This window comes from Malus domestica, chromosome 04 (assembly GCF_042453785.1).
Source record: "Malus domestica chromosome 04, GDT2T_hap1".
NCBI lineage: Eukaryota > Viridiplantae > Streptophyta > Magnoliopsida > Rosales > Rosaceae > Malus > Malus domestica.
This window is the reverse complement of record NC_091664.1, coordinates 4262088-4281990: the sequence shown is the minus strand read 5'-3', so window position 1 is coordinate 4281990 and position 19903 is coordinate 4262088. Positions and strand designations below refer to the sequence as shown.

Below are 19903 nucleotides of genomic sequence, written 5' to 3'. Positions count from 1 at the left end.
AAATCTGTAGACAATATACATATGAATGTACATGAAGTTCCCAATAGTTCTGATTGCACTTACTTTTGTTTTCGTCATTTCTTTCAGCACACTCTGAGTTTTCGTTTCAATTTTAAGACGTTATCGTGTCGTGAACAGTAGTACTCAGTTTATCACTATTTGTTTCGACCTCTGTTTCGTTTCATGAATAATCAATCTGCTAATGACTGATTCCAGACGTGTTTCTTATGAAATCTTCTCCAACATAGTTTTGGACAGGAAGAACATAAAGGTGTATTAGAGTTGGGAGAAAATCTTGTTACCCCTATAAAAAATGAATATGAACGCTATGTGAACATCTATGTGAACATCGTGACTATGACTTATCATGTCAATCATAGGAAATCGTGACTGTGGCTTGGACATAGGAAATTAAAAAAATCGTGATTTCCTATGATTTCCCATGTCTAAGTCATAGTCACGATTTCCTATTGTAAAACATATCCAAGTTGAGCAATTTCTATGACATTAGTATACCGTGACTATGGCTTCTCGTGTCAATCATGAAATGCTATGTGAATAAAAATAAGATATAAATCTTTTTCGTGTCGAAATCAAAACTTGCAATCCAACATTCACCCTTAAATATTTGGGTTCATTAATCTAATATAAAAATCTAAAAAAATTGACAATAAAATGCCTAATAACCAAGAGTGTGGATTCTGGGAATCCATAAATCGTGTCCGTTCATCATATATCATACGGCTATAAATTATTTTAAATAATTTTATTTAAAATTAAATATGAATAATATCTGATAAAAACTGATCGCATGATGTACGATAAACGAACATGATTTGAAGATCCCAACATCCTTACAAAGAGGATCCGAAGAGGATCCTCGTACGATAAGCAAAAGAACTGGACGCGGCAGGATAAAAAATGGGCCAAGAAGTAAAATAGGGAACCCAGCCCAATCGATTTTTTTTTCCTGCGTTATTTTAGGGTTTTGTAGATATGAAAATGCCACGTGATTAAAACGCGCGCTTAAGCGGTGAGCCTTGCAAGTTTGCAACGTTAACATCCAATTCCCAAACCAAACGGTCATATTTTCTTCCATTGAAATTTCAAATCCACTCCCTCTCTCTCACTAGATCTCTCTCTCAAGATCTTTCTCTCTCGCTCTCTCTGCGCGTTCGAATTTGAACCAGGATTAGAATTCAGTGCTCCAGCAGTCTCCGGTTGAATTGAATTACAGAATACTTGAAATCGATTCCTCTTCAGTTGCTCTTGTTTGGGGACGAAGACAGCGATTGAGGAGACGTCGACGAGCTGCTCTCCTCGGCGAGCGAGCGAAATCGGCTTCCAGGTTTCCCTTTTTCTTCTCTTTAATTTCTCGCTTATTTTCTCTTCTTTATTTTGTGCCCAATAAAAATTTAGGGTTTTTGCTGCTCCATTTGTTTTGTTTTGAATTGCATTGAATTGAAATAGCGTTTAACAATGGAGGTGGGTTATTACGGTATGCCATTGGGTTTTCGGTTTCATCCTACTGATCAAGAATTGGTCAGTTCCTATCTTCGCGATAGAGCCCTCTCCGGAAAGCCCTTGGGCAACCCGTTTGTTCACGAGTTCAATCTCTTTGGACAAACACCACCCTGGGTGGTTTGGGAGCAATTCGGTGGAAATTCCCTACTCGATCAGGACTTGTTCTTCTTCTGTGAGCTCCGTTCTAGAAGCGACAGCCGCAGCAAACGCCAGATCGAAGCCGGAGGCACTTGGAGCGAAACATCCTCCGACAAAGTTTTAGGTTTGGACGGAATTCCAATCGGGGATAAAGGGCATTTCAGGTATAACAACAAGGGTTCTAACAACAATGGCGGCTGGCTGTTAGAAGAGTACAGTCTTCTTCCTAATGTAGTTGCTGGCCCAAAGGTTGTTCTTTCCCGACTTAAAAGGAATCCGAGGTCTAGGTGCGGAAACAAGATGAATTCCTCAAGTCCAACTCATGACTTCAATGAAAAGCCACCGATTAAGAGGGCAAGAAAAGAAGTATCGAAGGAGAAGCCTCTGATTAAGAGAAAGAGAGCAAGAAAAGAACCGGGTTCACAAAAACATTCTAATGTGAATGTGATCACCAATACCCCTGCTGTTGTGCCTTTTGTTGGAACTGAAAGCAATATGATTACTGACACTAGGTATCAGGTTCAGGAGTGCATAACCAACATTAACGGCAATGCAAAGCCGACTGATTTCTCTGATCAGGATAGTGTGATATTGATGAGTGATGGTCCTTCTTATCCCATATGCTTGGACGGTGACACTAGCAATCACAACCAGGGGTGCATAAGCTACATTAACGGAAATGTGATGCCCATTCCCACTCATATTTCAGATCATGAATATGTGCCACTGATGAGTGATGTTCCTTCTTCTCCGATATTCTTGGGCGGCGAGGAATATCCTTTAGATGGTGAAGCAGTGCGTGGAGACATTAAAGAATGGTTGACAACGCTTGAAGGTAAATTGCCCCGGGAGTGGCCTCAAATTGATGAATTCAGCCAATCGTTAGATGGGTTCAATTACTGGACAGACTGTTTGTGGATGAGCGATTCTGTGAATGATCAATAGAGGGACGTAGAGGTGACGGCAGCTGTCTAATTTCCATGGCGTGCATATAGAAGCACAGTTATGATCAGGATAGATTTTATTTCCGTTCTTAGTATATATGCTTTGATATCTTTTGGTTCATTAGTTAATTAAGAAATTTCGTATAGGTGTTTCCCTGGGCCTTCTTCTCTGCCATACTGATCCATTGCCTGCCTTTTCACCCAATCATGTGTATATATGTGCTTCTAGGATTGTTGCCAATTTTAATGCACTGAATGCTTATAAATACATTTCTTTTCTACCCAAGTTTCATACTTTTTTCTATTGACAAAGGGTATCGAGGTTGATGATTTCAATTACTGTGCCCAATTTTAAAATCAAATTAATGTCCTTTTCCTTTGAATTACTCTCTCTGCATGTGTGGCTTGTTAGTGTGTGCATGTTCTGTGTATTATGCTTGAATTTTGATGGTAAGATGGTGCGTTAAGTGTTCAGTGTGAATTTGAATGTGTTGATAGTTTTGTTGATGAGACAATTATCATGTTTCTTGCCACTGTTTCTATGGATTTTTTTGTTTTGGAATGTAAGTTTTGTCTCTTTAATTTTTAGTATTCATACCGTAGTCTATATCAGGTGTGTCACGTTCTGTTTTGGACCAGCAATGCAAGTTTCTTGCTGTTGCCCTCAGTTGTGTTTTTGGACTGCTTTGCTTTTACGGTTCTCTCCGTCTTGACATCTTTTCTATAACTGATTTTCTCTTTACAGTTCTTTAATTTCTCTAACTCCGCCTGTGTAAGTTTGTCTTACATTGCCGGTCCCAAGCCCGGATAAAGGAGGAGGGGGGTGGGGGGGCGTCAGATAGTCGACAGCCAGCACTTCGTTTTCACGTCGAATCCCTATGAGTTCTTTAATTTCTCTTCTCAACAAGATGGACGTGATTCTAAAAATTTTGAGAAATTTGATATAGGATATTTGATGCTGAGATGTCCGGATGAAAAATTGGAGCACTTTTTTTCTTCTTTACAAAGTGCAGCTCTTTAAGTACGAGGTAGGATGTGGAGCTCATATGCTGTTTCCTGTGTACTTACAGTTCTTTTGGTGTAGATTTTTTCATCATGTAGGACTAGTTTTTGAAGCTATTGTCTCGTAGGTTTTCAGTTAAATAGTTGTTGATGTTTCTGATATTATGTATGTCACATTTTTAAGAGCATGACAATCCTCACTGCCCATATTTGACTGTCATATTGATCATTTGAAAGAAATGCCTTCAATTGTATTTCTGATGTGTCTGCTATTATTTTTATGTTTGTTATCGTTTGGCATGCATAGAGACACACTAAGATGAATAAATAATTTAAATTATCTCAATAATTTATATTGAGAGAGTATACAATGATGTTGAACATAACATTCACAGGTCGTGATTTAGATTTCAGAAAAGTCTTACTTTGTCGAATTGAACAAGGCTTCCTTCTATGCTTTATACTCTTGTTTGTTATTCTACAATGTTGACCTTCAAATTTTTGTAAAGTCAAGAAGTATATATTGCAAGGAGGGCTGTTCCTCCCTCCGATAGTATATCATCTGCAGGCAAGGTATGCTTGCCTTTACATGCTTCAAATTGTGACATATTTGTTGTTTCATGTTGTTTATATGTGCACTTTTCGATATGAAGTGGTAGAGTGTATTAAAATGATCTCATTTTGAAGAGTTCTTCAAAGTGTTGATTGTGGTTTTGCAGTTTGTTAGGCGTCTGCCCTGCTGCACTGCAGGGTCAGATAGTGAGGCAGTGAGAGAAAAGATGATGATGACAATCTTTTCAGATTCGAATTGGAGGCCTTGATTGGAGAGTTTGATCTCCTGCCTGATCCTGCTGCTGCTGCTGCGGCTTCTGTTGCAGATGAGATCGAGACGGGGCTAAGAACAACAGATGAACAAAAAAAGTCAATCTTGTTGAATTATGGCCAAACAAACAACTTTCGGCTATTAAAAAAAGGAAAAGAATAAAACAAGACAAATGATTATGTTTATTGAAAAGAAAAAAGGAAAGTCATGATGATGTTTGTAAAGTAATCATTATGTTTTTACTTTGGTTTTGTTTATTGGGTGTTGAGGATGGATGAAGGTGAATATACGGAAGTGAGAAAGAGAGATGAAGTGTGCACCATTTATTCAGTTTTAGTAGCCCATCTTTGAGAGAGCAAAGAGAGTTGCAGAGAGCAGAAAACTGAGAGCAGAAAAGAAGAAGAAGGTGCTCTTCTTTTTGGTTAGCAATCATCCATCATAGTTATTGTTGTAATAGCTTTGAGCTACATGTATAGAGAAGAAATTATTCATTATATTTCTTTCTCTATTTGTTTCTATGGTGTGTGAGAGCTATTGGGTGTATTGGGTAATTTGGGTTGTGAGATTGCCAACACTTTGTAAACTCCCATTTGGTTGATAGTGGATTATTGGGTGAGCTTCTACTGCTCCGAGGACGTACTCCAGTTACACTGACTGTTGAGGAACCTCGTTAAAATCTTGGTTTTCTTTAATATTTTGTTCTTGCATTTTCATTTGATAAATTTCCTGTGGGTTAGCTTGAGTTGGTTCCAAAAAGGTTTGGTGCTATCCTAGCACAACAATTGGTACCAGAGCACTGGTTGCTCTTGGGTACTGTCTAGTTGCCAAAGATGTCAGACGGGCAAGATGAAAATCCTTTTGGAAGCAGCTCCGGGTTTGCAAGAACTACGGTGCAAAATGCAAAGTTCAAAGTGGAAAAGTTTGATGGCACAAACAACTTCGGGATGTGGCAATGTGAGGTCAAAGATGTGTTAGCTCAACAAGATCTACTTACCGCTTTGGGAGAGAAGTCGGAAACTATGTCGAAGCCGGAATGGGAAAAATTAAATTTGTGGGCTTGCTCTTCAATTCAGTTGTGCCTTGCAAAAACTCAGAAGTATTTTGTGATGTGGGAGACAGTAGCAAGTGTGTTGTGGCAAAAATTGGAAGACAAGTATATGACGAAGAGTGCAGAGAACTGGCTACACTTGAAGAAAAAGCTCTACCGCTTCCAATACAAAGAAGGTACAAAAATGATTAGACACCTTGATGCTTTTAATAAGTTGATTGCCGACTTGTTAAATTTAGATGAGGATATTAAGGATGAAGATAAGGCCTTAATATTGTTGAATTCCTTGTCGGACTCTTATGAGCATTTTGTTACCACTATTATGCATGGTAAAGAAACTGTGAAATTTGAAGATGTGTCAAATGCCTTGATGAATTATGAAATGAGGCATAGAGATAAAAATCATGATAGTACCTCTGAAGCTTTATTTGTTAGAGGTAGATCATCGGAGAGGAGATCATCTTCTAGCAGGAAAAAATCACAGTCTCGACCTAGAGGAAACTCTAAAGGTAGAAAAACTTTGGAAATGGATGAATGTGCCTTTTGTCATAATAAGGGCCATTGGAAGAAAGATTGTCCTAGGTTGAAGACCAAAGGCAAAGAAAGTTCTAAAGCTAATGTTGCTGAGGTTGAAACAGATTTTTCTGATTTTGCTTTAACCACTTCCTCATCATTTGATTGTACTACTAAGTGGGTGCTGGATACGGGTTGTACTCATCATATGACTCCTCACAAGGATTGGTTTTCAAGCTTGAAAGAGTTTGATGGTGGCGTTGTGTTCATGGGAGATGACAATCCTTGCACAACAAAAGGGATTGGTACAGTTCGTTTGAAGTTGCATGATGGCATGGTTAAAGGGTTGACAGGTGTTCGGTATGTACCGAATTTGAAGAAAAATCTTATTTCTTTGGGTACTTTGGAATCCAAGGGTTTCAGGTTTCATTCAGATGGACAGACATTGAAAGTTACTTATGGTGCACTTGTTGTGATGAAAGCTCCTAGATGTGGCCATTTGTATTTATTGCAGGGAAGCACTGTGACAGGTGAAGCATCTGTAGTCTCTGAAAATATGGGCACATCTGATTCAGATACTACTAGATTGTGGCATATGAGATTAGGCCATGCCGGTGAGAAAGCTCTACAAGGGCTTGTGAAACAAGGTCTTCTAAAAGGTGCCACGACTTGTAAGCTTGATTTATGCGAGCATTGTGTCTTAGGGAAGCAAACTAGAGTGAAGTTTGGTACTGCTGTACATCAGACGAAGGGCATTCTTGATTATGTGCATTCGGATGTTTGGGGTCCTACAAAGACTCCCTTTTTGAGTGCTAGACATTGGTTCGTGACCTTTGTTGATGATTATTCAAGAAGGTCTTGGGTCTACACTATGAAGCACAAGAGTGAGGTGTTAAACATTTTCTTGGGTTGGAAGAAAATGGTTGAGAACCAGACTGGGAGAAAGATTAAGATTTTGAGATCGGATAATGGTGGTGAATACACATCCGATCATTTCTTTAAAGTTTGCAAAGAGGAAGGAATTGTGAGACATTTCAGTGTTCGGGGAACTCCACAACAAAATGGAGTTGCAGAGAAGGTTAGATGTATGTTGTCTCAGTCGGGTTTAAGCAAGTCATTTTGGGCAGAAGCAGTTAATTATGCATGTCACATCATCAACCGATTACCCTCAGCTGTTGTTCAGGGTAAGACACCAATGGAGGTATGGACTGGAAAACCTTCTTCTGATTATGACTATATCCGTATTTTTGGTTCACCTACTTATTTTCATGTGACTGAAAATAAACTTGATGCTAGAGCCAAAAAGACTATCTTTCTTGGTTTTAGTAGTGGTGTCAAAGGTTACAGGTTGTGGTGTCCAGAGATGAAAAAACTTGTAATCAGCAGAGATGTGACATTTGATGAAGAAAGTATGTTCAAAGACTCTGAGAAGAATGTGAAAGATGTCCAACAGGTGGAGCTTGAGAAAGTTGCCTCTGGTACTTCAAATCCTATTTTCGCTGATGTCGAAGCCACTACAAGTGAAGAAGTTGGAGACCATGAGGATGTTGAAGAAGTTGAACTTGAAGATTCTATTCAAGTTGAAGAGCAAGTTTCACCTCAAGAGTCTATTGCCAAGAATAGAGGAAAGAGACAAATTACCAAGCCAGCTCGGTATAGTGACTATGTTTCTTTTGCTCTTCCTATTATCACTGATGAGATTCCATCTAATTTCGAGGAAGCCATTGAGAGTGAGGAGAAGAAGAGGTGGTGCAATGCCATGGGTGATGAGATGAATTCTCTCTTGAAGAACAAGACTTGGGAGTTAGCTAAATTACCTAAGGGCAAGAAAGCTATCGGTTGCAAATGGGTGTATGCCAAGAAGGAAGATGCTGATGAGAAAAGCAATGTGAGATTTAAAGCAAGATTAGTTGCTAAAGGGTATGCACAAAAGGAGGGCATTGACTACAATGAAATCTTTTCTCCGGTTGTGAAGCACTCCTCAATTCGTATTATGTTAGCTCTTGTTGCACAATATGATCTTGAGCTTGTGCAACTCGATGTGAAGACGGCTTTCCTACATGGTGATTTGAATGAAGAGATCTATATGTGTCAACCGGATGGGTATATAGTGAAAGGGAAGGAAAATTTGTTTTGCAAATTGAAGAAATCACTTTATGGCTTGAAGCAATCTCCAAGGCAATGGTATTTGAGGTTTGATAAATTTATGAGAGGCCAAAATTATTCTAGAAGTCAATATGATCATTGTGTGTACTTCAAGAAGTTGCAAGATGGGTCTTTCATTTATTTATTGATATATGTTAATGATATGTTGATTGCCTCAAAGAATGTCGAAGAGATTGAGAAATTGAAGAAGCAAATGAAGAATGAGTTTGAGATGAAGGATCTTGATGAAGCGAAGAAGATCCTTGGCATGGAGATCACTAGAGATAGAGCAAAAGGTTTCGTCAGTTTGAATCAAAGACAATACCTTGAGAAGTTGATTCGGAAGTTTGGAGTTCATGATTCAACCAAACCGGTTAGTACCCCTTTGGCTCCTCATTTTAAATTGAGTTCTCTACAATGTCCTAAAAATGATAAAGAGAAGCTGCAAATGAAAAATGCACCATATGCAAATTTGGTTGGTAGTTTGATGTATGCAATGGTATGCTCTAAACCGGATATTGCTCATGCAGTTGGCATGGTGAGTCGATATATGCATAATCCAGGTAAAGAGCATTGGCAAGCAGCTAAGTGGATATTGAGATATCTCCATGGTACTCGAGATGTTGGTTTATGCTTTGAAAGGGATGACTCTGGTATTGGTCATTTTGCAATTGGTTATGTTGATTCAGATTATGCAGGTGATCTGGATGGAAGGAAATCTACTACAGGCTATGTGTTTACTATGGCTAAAGGACCAGTTTGTTGGAGGTCCATTTTGCAGTCGTCTGTTGCCTTGTCTACTACATAGGCTGAATATATGGCAGTTGTTGAAGCTATAAAGGAGGCCATTTGGATACATGGGCTGATTAGAGATTTGGGGGTTGATCAGAAGCAGGTGGAGGTACATTGTGATAGTCAGAGTGCCATTTATTTGGCTAAGTATCAGGTTCATCATGCGAGGACCAAGCACATAGATGTGCGTTATCACTTTGTTCGTGAAATTGTTGGTGAAGGGGAAATCATTCTCCAGAAGATTCCAACTAAAGACAACCCCGCTGATATGTTGACTAAGGTTGTTGGTGTAGCCAAGTTTGTTCACTGTTTGAACTTGGCTCACATTATGCCTATATAAAGAAGGCGTTGAGCAGTAGGAGTTTTGGAGCATTTGGCTCGGCATGAGTTGTTCTCTTGCTAGTGTTTGGGAGTGATTTTTGTGTTGATTGTGTTGGTTGGCTTATCATGGTGTTTTCGGAATTTGGCCAAAGTGGAGATTGTTGAATTATGGCCAAACAAACAACTTTCGGCTATTAAAAAAAGGAAAAGAAAAAAACAAGACAAATGATTATGTTTATTGAAAAGAAAAAAGGAAAGTCATGATGATGTTTGTAAAGTAATCATTATGTTTTTACTTTGGTTTTGTTTATTGGGTGTTGAGGATGGATGAAGGTGAATATACGGAAGTGAGAAAGAGAGATGAAGTGTGCACCATTTTTTCAGTTTTAGTAGCCCATCTTTGAGAGAGCAAAGAGAGCTGCAGAGAGCAGAAAACTGAGAGCAGAAAAGAAGAAGGTGCTCTTCTTTTTTGTTAGCAATCATCCATCATAGTTATTGTTGTAATAGCTTTGAGCTACATGTATAGAGAAGAAATTATTCATTATATTTCTTTCTCTATTTGTTTCTGTGGTGTGTGAGAGCTATTGGGTGTATTGGGTTATTTGGGTTGTGAGATTGCCAACACTTTGTAAACTCTCATTTGGTTGATAGTGGATTATTGGGTGAGCTCCTACTGCTCCGAGGACGTACTCCAGTTACACTGACTGTTGAGGAACCTCGTTAAAATCTTGGTTTTCTTTAATATTTTGTTCTTGCATTTTCATTTGATAAATTTCCTGTGGATTAGCTTGAGTTGGTTCCAAAAATGTTTGGTGCTATCCTAGCACAACAAATCTAGCACTCCTCCAGGTGTATTTTTTTATATTAGAAAATTATTTCATTGTTTTACCTCAACATGAACAAAAAGGTCAATCTAGCACTCCTCCAGATGTATTTTTTTAGACAAGGGAAAGCAACGTAACTCTAACAGTTTCCTATGGTTTGCAGATAAAACAGTCAATTTGATTGTAGCAGAAATAATATATCCTATATATTTTTGTAAACACACAACATAAATGTAAATGAATCATGACACGATTGTCTAAAGAACACCTAAAAACCTAAAAGATAAAATCACATAAAACAATTTGCATGGACACCAAGCAAAAGAAAGAGAAATAAGGATAAAAAATAAGAAAAAAGGAATTACATCAGATACTGAAAACATCATTAAGAGTACAAATCTGTGATAAAATCAACCTAAATATAATTAAAACATTTCTGAATTTCAACTAATTAAAACAATTAGTCTAGCAATACTGCTCCTCCCGGTGTTGGAGGAGACCCTAAGTTTGAATCTCCCTCCCCCATTATTTGGATTTCGGTTTCTATTAGTTAACTTGAAAATTTGATCAACTTTTGCCCATGACTTATTTGGCATACTGGTCTCAATGAGTGTGAATGTTTTGCTTAAGAGCTGCATTTTGGTTGAGTTAACTTACATTTCATTCCCCCCAAAGTTGAATGCAAAGGGACTTGTTGACTTGTTCTATCCTTACGATATAAGCAGTTGGATTTCGGTTTTGACAATCTATGTTTAAATTATATATTTTGTTCCTTCATCGACATCGCGTTGACTTGTACCTGCCGCCTTTGCTGGCTGCTCTATGTGGTGTGTAATTATACATAAAAAATTCAGAGTTGAAATCTTCTGTGTTTGCTCGTCTTGGTAGGCTTTCTTCACGTTGCCTCCACTCTTGTTTAATTTTCATTTTTTGTTATTGTTTCCTGCAGTTGGCGGTTGTCTTGGCCTTTATTTTGTGTTATCGAGACTCCCATCAAATGAAATTCAATGGAACAGACGGCTGTTGTGATTTTATGAAGAGGGTTTCTTCTTTGTCACCAATGAACAATGAACAAGTGTAGCATTGACCGTAGAGGAGGTGAGTGTTTTAGACCAAGATCAATTAGTGCTCAAAACAAACACGTGAGATTATGTGTGACGGAAACAGGTTTTTTATGCGATAACAACCAGAAGGCTGAGGCTGCGGCTGCTATTTTCGAATCTACAGAAGAAGATGTTGATCTATGTAAACAAGAATTTACACAAATGTTCAGAGGATGAGAATGCAAGAGGTATTTTGCATGCTCTTCTGAGGGTGCTGAGTCTTCTTGTGGAAATTCCTCTGAAGGATCCCCAAGTTGTGGTTTCTCTTTAGCTCCTCTAGATTTTGAGAGAATAGGTTGCCGCTTTTCGTTGTTGAATCTTGATGGAGATGATTACAAACTGACACCAGGTACAGATTCAAGGTCGGATTGTTTTCTGTCTGATTTTCCCAGCCCAATCTTACAAAAGTAGTTGTTGGAGGCATGACTTTCAGTGATCTAATTCTAGTGTTTCTACACCCAGTGAAGAACAAACTGAAATATCATCTGGGTGTGATTTTTCATCAGAACATGCTTCTGAGGCTGAAGTTTTGGAAGATCTAACCACTACTGATGAACTGCTTTTCTGGCCATTTAAGTGGAAAACTGATTGGAATTCAGAAGAGACCTGGAATTACTTTTCCATGTCACCCCGGAAGGGTATATGTATAACAGCTTCTGGAACTCCACCGGATTCCATTCCGTCAAAACACCATGATAGGAACATGGATGTCGAAGATGTTGGGTTTTTTTCCAGCCCATGATTAGTTGTCCTAAGTCTATTGGGAATTAATAGTCTTAGAGGATTAAATTGTTTTCCCAATTGGAGTTGTTTACCCAATTGGAGTTAGTTTCTCAATTGGAGTAGGATTCATAACTAGATTCCAATTAGGATTAATAATCCTTATTAAAGAAGACCTTTATTATGTCTATATAAAGGGGCTATTATACTAGATTTGAGAAGGGAGCAAAACAATAAATTGTATACCACTCAAGAGATTAGAGTGAGAGAATATTGTGTGTGCGAGAGAAAAGAAAAGAGAGTGTATTTCTTGTTCTTGTTCTTTCAGGTTTTTCGTCAAGTTCTAGTTCTAGAGATTTGGCAAGATTATTGGTTGTACTCATTATTGATATAGTGAAGGATTGTTTTTGCTGTCACGTGGACGTAGGCACATATTGCTGAACCATGTAAATTCTTGGTGTTATTTATTTTGGTTATTTGTTTTTTGATTTCCGGAGTTTGTTCTTGTTTTTTCCATTCTTAAGCGCGATATTCTCAACAGAATAAGGGCAGGGGGTAAGACTAGTTTTCAGCTCAGGATCAGCAGCATCGAAGATTATGAAATTGAAGCAAAAATACAAGGGGTGTCTGGCGGACTAATTCTTTGCCTTCAAGGTTGAGCAGGGCAACCAAAGGTTGTGGGAAAATTGTACCTTTAGATGCCAAATATTATGCTGTAGAACCCGAAAATGGAAAAGTTCATGTCAGTGAACCAGTTGATGTTGATGGGCCTTGCTGAGTTTGTTGGACACGAGGGAGTTGATTCAGAATTCAACGAAGATGATTTCTCACTGCATGCGCCTCTTTGTTAGTTCGATTGTAGAACGTTTCTCATTGCGTAGGTGAATGAACCACAAAGTGAAAATCTGGACTCTTATAACAGTCTTGGTCAGTCTTTTAACAATCATATGCAGTCGGTTTAAAGGCAAAGCATGGCCTGAAAGTATCACCTGACAATTGAAGTCCAACGCGATAAGGGTCACATCTCATCCAGCCATTTTTGCTCTTTCAGCAACTTCTGCAGAGTCAACTTATTTGCTGCATTCTCTGTTCTAGTTTATTAGTTTTGCGAGAAATTTTCAGCTCAAAAATCGTTTAAAGCAAGTCAACCAGTAAGCAGATACCATACTGTCTCCCCATGTCTCCAATCCATATGTGCTTTTGGTTTGATGAATCCGTGTAGGACAACGATTAAACTAAAAGAGTTACAATTATAATTCAAAGACTATGAGAAGTGAACAACTCCTGATGGGATTTGGTTTAACGCACAGAAGCTATAGATTTGCTGTCCTGGTCCGTGTTGGATTGAGGCACAGTAGCCACGCTTGTTTATCATTATGTCGGTGGTTCCAAAGCCACAGGGACCTCCCCCGTGGCCTTGACACCCGAGACTTGCTCACAATACTACGGTGTTATTCCACCACTTCCCCATTTGCTAATTTAACATATTGTCGTGTCAAAGTGTCTTCTATTGTGCTGTAGTGTGAATGTGAAAGCAGTTCTGGCTGTTGCCAGATTTAGAGAGGAAAGGCACAAACCTATATTCGACATAGCGGAAAAGTTTAAGAATGCCTGGAAGATCAAATGTACTTCGATGCGCGACATGGTTCAAAGATGCAAGGTCAGATTGCATCCTGTAGTTCCATATGTGTTTGCTTTCAAAGTAATCCAGGGTGAAAATTATCCATGTAGGTTCAATTTTTTAGGGTAGCTCTTTGAACTAGAGGAAGGACACAAATCCATAATTCAATTTTCTTTTTATTAATTGTGGAGTTATTTTGACACATTATGGATTATCGGTTTAATGCAATTACGATTAAGAAAGTTCATCACACATTAATCCGCATTCGACAAATAATACAGATGAGTAATTACGGTATTGAATATCTATTACATGAGAAATTAGATGGAATTGCGTGTGGTAGGAATACAAAAGGGAAGTTTGAGCTATTCGCCCTTGTCTTCTTTTTTTGTTTTATTTTTTATAGTGCCATTAGCTTGTTGATTGTCAACATACCAAATGGTTCGGGAAGGCAAGGCAGGGTTTGAGCCGAGAGTTTTTGTGCCACAAATAACATCGTGGGTCTGGACGCAGGACGCGTTCGTATACAGGCCAAGGCCATTGTCACCACAAGCACCACTGCCTTTGCAGATTCATTGGTTGGCGGCTCCAACCTTTGGTCTAACAAATCTTTCAGGAGCAATTCTACATTGTCCCTCCTTGATTTTGATGATTCTTGTAGCTGGGACTCTAGCATATCCCCTGGGTGCCTTCCCATCATGACTTCGAGCGCCACCACTCCAAAGCTATATACATCACATTTATCCGTGACTCGCATAGTGTATGCAAGCTCTACACATCAATAAAAACACAATTGGCTACCTTAAAACATATCCCAATAAGCAAAAAGATGAATCATAAATGTACAAATTAAGTTTACATTACCTGGTGCTATGTAGCCAAACGAACCAGCAATATCTGTCCAGTTGGATGAATCAGTACTCAATAACCTGGCTATTCCGAAATCTGAGAGACGAACCTCGAAATTAGACTCAAGCAATACATTATTGACGGTTATGTCACGGTGCACAATTGGTGGAGAGCAATCATGGTGCAAGTAAGAAAGTGCATGAGCAAGTCCTTGCACAATTTTGACTCTAGTAGCCCAACCAAGTTCATTAACACCTTCAACTCCATACAAAGTTTTTCCCAGGCTTCCTCTCTCTAAGTATTCATAAAGCAGGAATATGCAACCCCCCCCTTCTTGAACAGAAGCCATAGAGCCTTATGATGTTCCGGTGCCGGATGCTTGTCAAAGTTCGGATTTCATTCTGAAAGCTATGGAGATTAATTGCTGGAATATCATTAGAGTCTGACATGTTAAGCCTTTTAACTGCAACAACTTGGCCTGATTGCAACTCTGCCTTGTAAACCCTTCCAAACCCTCCTGTCCCAATGCAGTACTTCTCATGAAAGTCATCTACAGCCTTCACAACTTCCGCAAACGTAAACTTTACTTCCTCTTGCAATATCATTGACTCCAAACTCTCAAAGTTTTCAGAAGTGTTGACTTTGTTCAAAACGAGACTGGATTTTTTACGGAACATAAGACCAATGACAATTGTAACCATTAATAAACCACAAACAGGTACAAGGACACCAATTAGAACTCTTTTGTTATTCTTTGCGGAATTTCTGTTGGGGCAAGTTGATATACTGTCTAGTCCTTGTACATACCCACACAAGCCAGAGTTTCCAGCAAAAGCATTTGCTGGTGCCCATTGGAAGTTGTATGGGATTAGGCCAGTCAAGTTGTTATAAGAAAAATCAAAGTCAGGAAGAGATAACACGTTGACAAATGGTGGGATTTGCCCTGAAAGATGGTTGTGTGACAAATCGAGCAGCTGAAGCTGAGATAAATTGCCTAGATTCTGAGGAATCTCCCCACTGAGTTCATTGGACTGAAGTTGCAAAGAGACCATTTTAGTCCAATTGAAGACCAGAGAAGGAAGGATTTGACCAGTAAATAGATTATTATCCAAACCCAATTCGACAAGGTTGTTCAGATTGAACAAGGACAGAGGCAGTTCCCCGTTGAGTTTATTGGAAGCCAGGTACAAGTGCGTGAGGCTTGTACAAAGACCAAGCTCAGAAGGGATAGAAGAGTTTAAGGAGTTGTATGAAAGATCAAGGTACTGGAGCTCCCTGAGTTGGCCTATAGAGACAGGGATAGAAGAGTTTAAGGAGTTGTATGAAAGATCAAGGTACTGGAGCTCCCTGAGTTGGCCTACAGAGAGAGGGATAGAAGAGTTTAAGGAGTTGTATGAAAGATCAAGGTACTGAAGCTTTCTAAGTTGGCCAATCGAAGTTGGAATTTGGCCAAACAAATTATTTTGAGACAAGTCGAGGAACGTCAATGAAGGCATGCCTGTAAATTCAGATGGAATTTGTTGATCAAACAAGTTGTTGCCCAAGTCCAAAGATGTGAGCCTGGAGAGATTTCCAATGGCATACGGTATACGCCCTAGGAAATTGTTGCCATTTAGATTGAAGTGGGTGAGATTTGGAAATAAGGGAAAGTCGAAAAGGGACAGTGATCCGATAATGTACATATTGGAGAGGTCTATTTTGGAGACCGTTCTGGTTTTGGAGCAGGAAATGGCAGTCCAGTTGCAGAGGCTGTTGAGGTTGGTGAGGGACCATGAATTGAGTAGCGAAGGTGATGAAGACCAGTCGTCCTTCCATTTGATGAGCGATTCAGCTTGTTGTCTTGGCGATATTGATGTCGTTTTGATCAGTGGGAATGCGGACAGCAGCAGGAGCATATAAAGAAATGTCATGGTTTAGAGTTGCAGTAGGATATGTTTTTTCGCCAGTTTGTAAGCGTCACAAATAAATATGGGAGCTAGTAACAACTTTGGAGGTGCAGAGTTTCTAATCCTTTCTTTACGCTTGGAATTTCTGAAAGGATTTTCTACTCAATCAAGAGCTGTATGGTGCCAGTTTCTAGTCTTCCCGACAAGCGTGGAGTTGACGCTTGGAATTTTTGAATATTATTATTAGTCTTCAATATGACCACGCTAACTCCATGTCCTGATTTGTAGAATAGTAAACATGGAAGGGGCACACCCCATTCTAATTGGACCACAGAACTATGTTTGAAGATTGACGATGGTAATGGTAAAGGGTTTTTTTATTAGTACCTCATATATTGTTAAATACATCTCACATAAATATATATTATTAAATCACTCATGTATCTTAACATAAAATGACTATTTAGCCCTATAAATTTTAAAAGAAATAGAATACACAAATTATTTACTAATATGAACCCTAACTCTGAATTGGTCGTCATAAACCCGAACCCTAAAACCCTAAAAATAAAAAAATGTTATGAATTCGTAACCAGACATACTTCATTATGGATTTTGTAAGAACTACAACATTTTTTTGTAGTCAAAATCTATAACTACTCCAAAACAAAATTTCAATTTCTCAAAAAAAAAATTGAATAAATACATTATATATAAACAAAATTTTCTCTAAGTGGTGAGCTTGGCAGTCAGCACTACTTTCTTTTAAGTTTTGTACAGTAAAAAGAATTGAACCCATTATAATTTTGAAAAAAAACAAAAAAAAAATTCACCCATGTCCTATCATTCTTTTTTGGGTCAAAATTTTGTGAGATTGACTCTAAAGGAGTAACAGAGAAGGATACAAATTCTAGATTTGTGATCTACCAATAAAATAAACCAACAATCGAATGTCATGTAGTCGACCTCATAATTAGCATTTACATGTTTAGCGAGAGTCTTGAAATTTGGAGGTGTGGTGAGAATGAACAATGAGAGAATGTTGAATGTATGTGAAAAAATGTGGGGTGTATGTAGAAAGTTTGGGATGTGAGGGTAGTATAGGAAAGTATGTGAGGTGGGAACCGGATCCCCTCCTGAGCATGGGGACCGAAGCCTACTGAGCAGCTCATCTGGACCTTTAATTCAACGGCTACAAACAGGAGGTCCCTTTAAAAGTTATAATAATTACAGCCGTTTGATCAAATTTCAAGGGCTCAGATGGGCTGCTCAACAGGCTCTGGTCCCCATGCTCAGGAGGGGATAAATTTTGATTGAAAAAGTAGATGTGGGATGTATTCAACAATACGTGGGGTGTTAATAAAACAACCCAATAGTAAATTGTAAATTGTATAGTGTATATATGGATAATCTTCAAAGTTTTTGTTTGATAAGATTAAACATAATATTTCAGTTTCAATCAAGTGAAGTAATAAAATTGAATATATTTGCGTGAATGAGCTAGTACGAACTTTGGAGGTGCAGAGTTTCTAATCCTTTCTTTACGCTTGGAATTTCTGAAAGGATTTTCTACTCAATCAAGAGCTGTATGGTGCCAGTTTCTAGTCTTCCCGACAAGCGGGAGTTGACGCTTGGAATTTTTGAATATTATTACATAAGGAAGACAAAATAATAATTTTGTATCTTTTAAGAAAATGATTATCATATCCTTATTTTTTTCTATTTTACCCTCACTTTTGATACATAGTATTTACATAAAAATGGTAAAATGGTAATTATGTATGACATGCCCCGATCCCGATATTCCCCGAATACCAGGATAAACACGTGTTGGCCGACACCTGAGGGTGACAAAAGTCATTTATTGAATGCATGAGGACTAAAATATGAATAAGACTAAAGAAATTTAAATATAATTAATGTGCACAAAAGGAATGCATTCAGAGCATACAACTAACTAGAACACTAAAAGAAATAATATAAAATTGAATGAATAAAAGAATGAGTCCTACACCGAAAGGACTCGAAGGTACCGCTGTGAAAGTGCCTTGATGCCGGGATTGTATGCCTCGATTCTAAGTCCTGAAGGGGGCGCAAAACAAACATGAGTGGACCAAGTTGATATATATATATATATATATATATAGTAAAACAGTTATCAACATACTAACCCTCATATTTTATGAAAACACATATAGCATGTGAAATCCCGTTCCTGAATTTCACTATTATATTATACGTATTGGTGTTATTGAGATTTTATATTTTTCGAGAAATTCATTATTTAAAATCCGTAGACCATTCGAGGTCACAAATTATATTATTGAATAGATATCGAGATCACGAACGCATAGGTGAAAACTGTTTGTGAGTCCGGATTATAATGGTATAATTACGGACGTTTGAAGTTGTGATGCAAAAAAAAAAAAAAAAAAAAAAGAGAAAAAGCCACAGGTGTGGCTTGAGAAAAAAAAAGGGAAGAAGGAAAAAGGAAGAAATGGTGCATGCTAGGTAGGCTAGGTGTTGATTATGTTATGTGAATTTAAGACTTTTTGGTATTGGAAAGTGGGAAGGTAAGCATCATAGAAGCATCCAAGGGGGGAGAGCACCGGACTCTCCCATGGGAAAGGTTGACCATGGGTTGATAAAAATCTAGAGAGCTAGAGTGAATATTATTCTAATGAAAGAACTCTTGGGGTAGGATGAGACTCTTAGGAAAATTCTAGGAGTGGGTGTATAAGGGATTTGAGATTGGGTTATGTCAATTTAACTCATGACTTGTACTGTTATTCTCATAGTAAATAACAATATCTCTTTGGGGACGTAGACAAGTTTTTGACAAACCTCGTAATTCTCTCGGTGTCTTTATTTCTTATATTTTGAATTGTTCAACTGTGGGTTTGTATTTTGGTGATGTTGTAATCTGAATCTCATTTTCGCACTAACGAACAGGCCAAAGCACAACAGTTAACGCATATAATATCCAACATGAACGTCAAGCGTGTGGGTTGAGGCATGTAAACGTATGTCACACACGAAGACGGGGTGCAGTCTCTCCTGTGGCAACTCCAAGATTTGATACTACGTACCCGTGTTTCTTCAAGAAATGCCTCCACTGTGGCAACACAAAAGAATGAATGTTGAAGGCCATGCGAGTGGACCTTTCTAATCCTTGCAAGTGCCTGTAGTAGTATATACTTTCTATTATTGCTCACATTCATGGAAATAATTATGTTTGTACCTTAATTTACAATATTTTCTCATCTACACCTGAACTGAGAATGATCTAAATTGTGATTTTCTATTGCATTTCTTAATTTCAATGGAAGGAGAGAGAAAGAAAATCAGAGAGACTTGGAGTTTAGGTTTAAGGAAAAGCTTTGAGATTTAAGTTTCTCAACAAAAAAAAAAAAAGAATAAATCCATTATAATATAAACAATTTTTTCTCTAAATGGTAAGCTTGGTAGTCGGCACTACCTTTTTTTTAAGTTTTGTACAATAAAAAGAATTGAACCCATTATAATTTTGAAAAAAGCAAAAAAAAAATTCACCCATGCCCTATCATTCTTTTGTGGGTCAAAATTTTGTGAGATTAACTCTAAAGGAGTAAGGATACAAATTCTGGATTTGTGCTCTACCAGTAAAATAA

The 19903-nt window shown here is 38.2% G+C and overlaps 1 protein-coding gene, 1 long non-coding RNA gene and 1 pseudogene across 2 annotated transcripts; 2 read left to right on the top strand and 1 right to left on the bottom strand.

Annotated features, from left to right (window-relative positions):
• The first annotated feature begins 1217 nt into the window (after positions 1–1217).
• Positions 1218–19567, top strand: LOC139194899 (uncharacterized). Its single transcript, XR_011579651.1, has 2 exons — positions 1218–1348; positions 19206–19567. It is a non-coding gene; the product is annotated as an uncharacterized lncRNA (long non-coding RNA).
• Positions 1343–2885, top strand: LOC139194897 (NAC domain-containing protein 41-like). The gene has a single exon (XM_070819915.1). It carries the CDS (start codon positions 1480–1482, stop codon positions 2605–2607), a length of 1128 nt encoding a protein of 375 aa, XP_070676016.1. The 5' UTR covers positions 1343–1479; the 3' UTR covers positions 2608–2885.
• On the bottom strand, positions 13753–16425 carry LOC114823067 (MDIS1-interacting receptor like kinase 2-like; annotated as a pseudogene).
• Positions 19568–19903: the final 336 nt, after the last annotated feature.

Excerpts from the sequence above, each read along its gene's own strand:
- LOC139194897 (XM_070819915.1), top strand. The coding sequence starts at position 1,480 with ATGGAGGTGGGTTATTACGGTATGCCATTGGGTTTTCGGTTTCATCCT.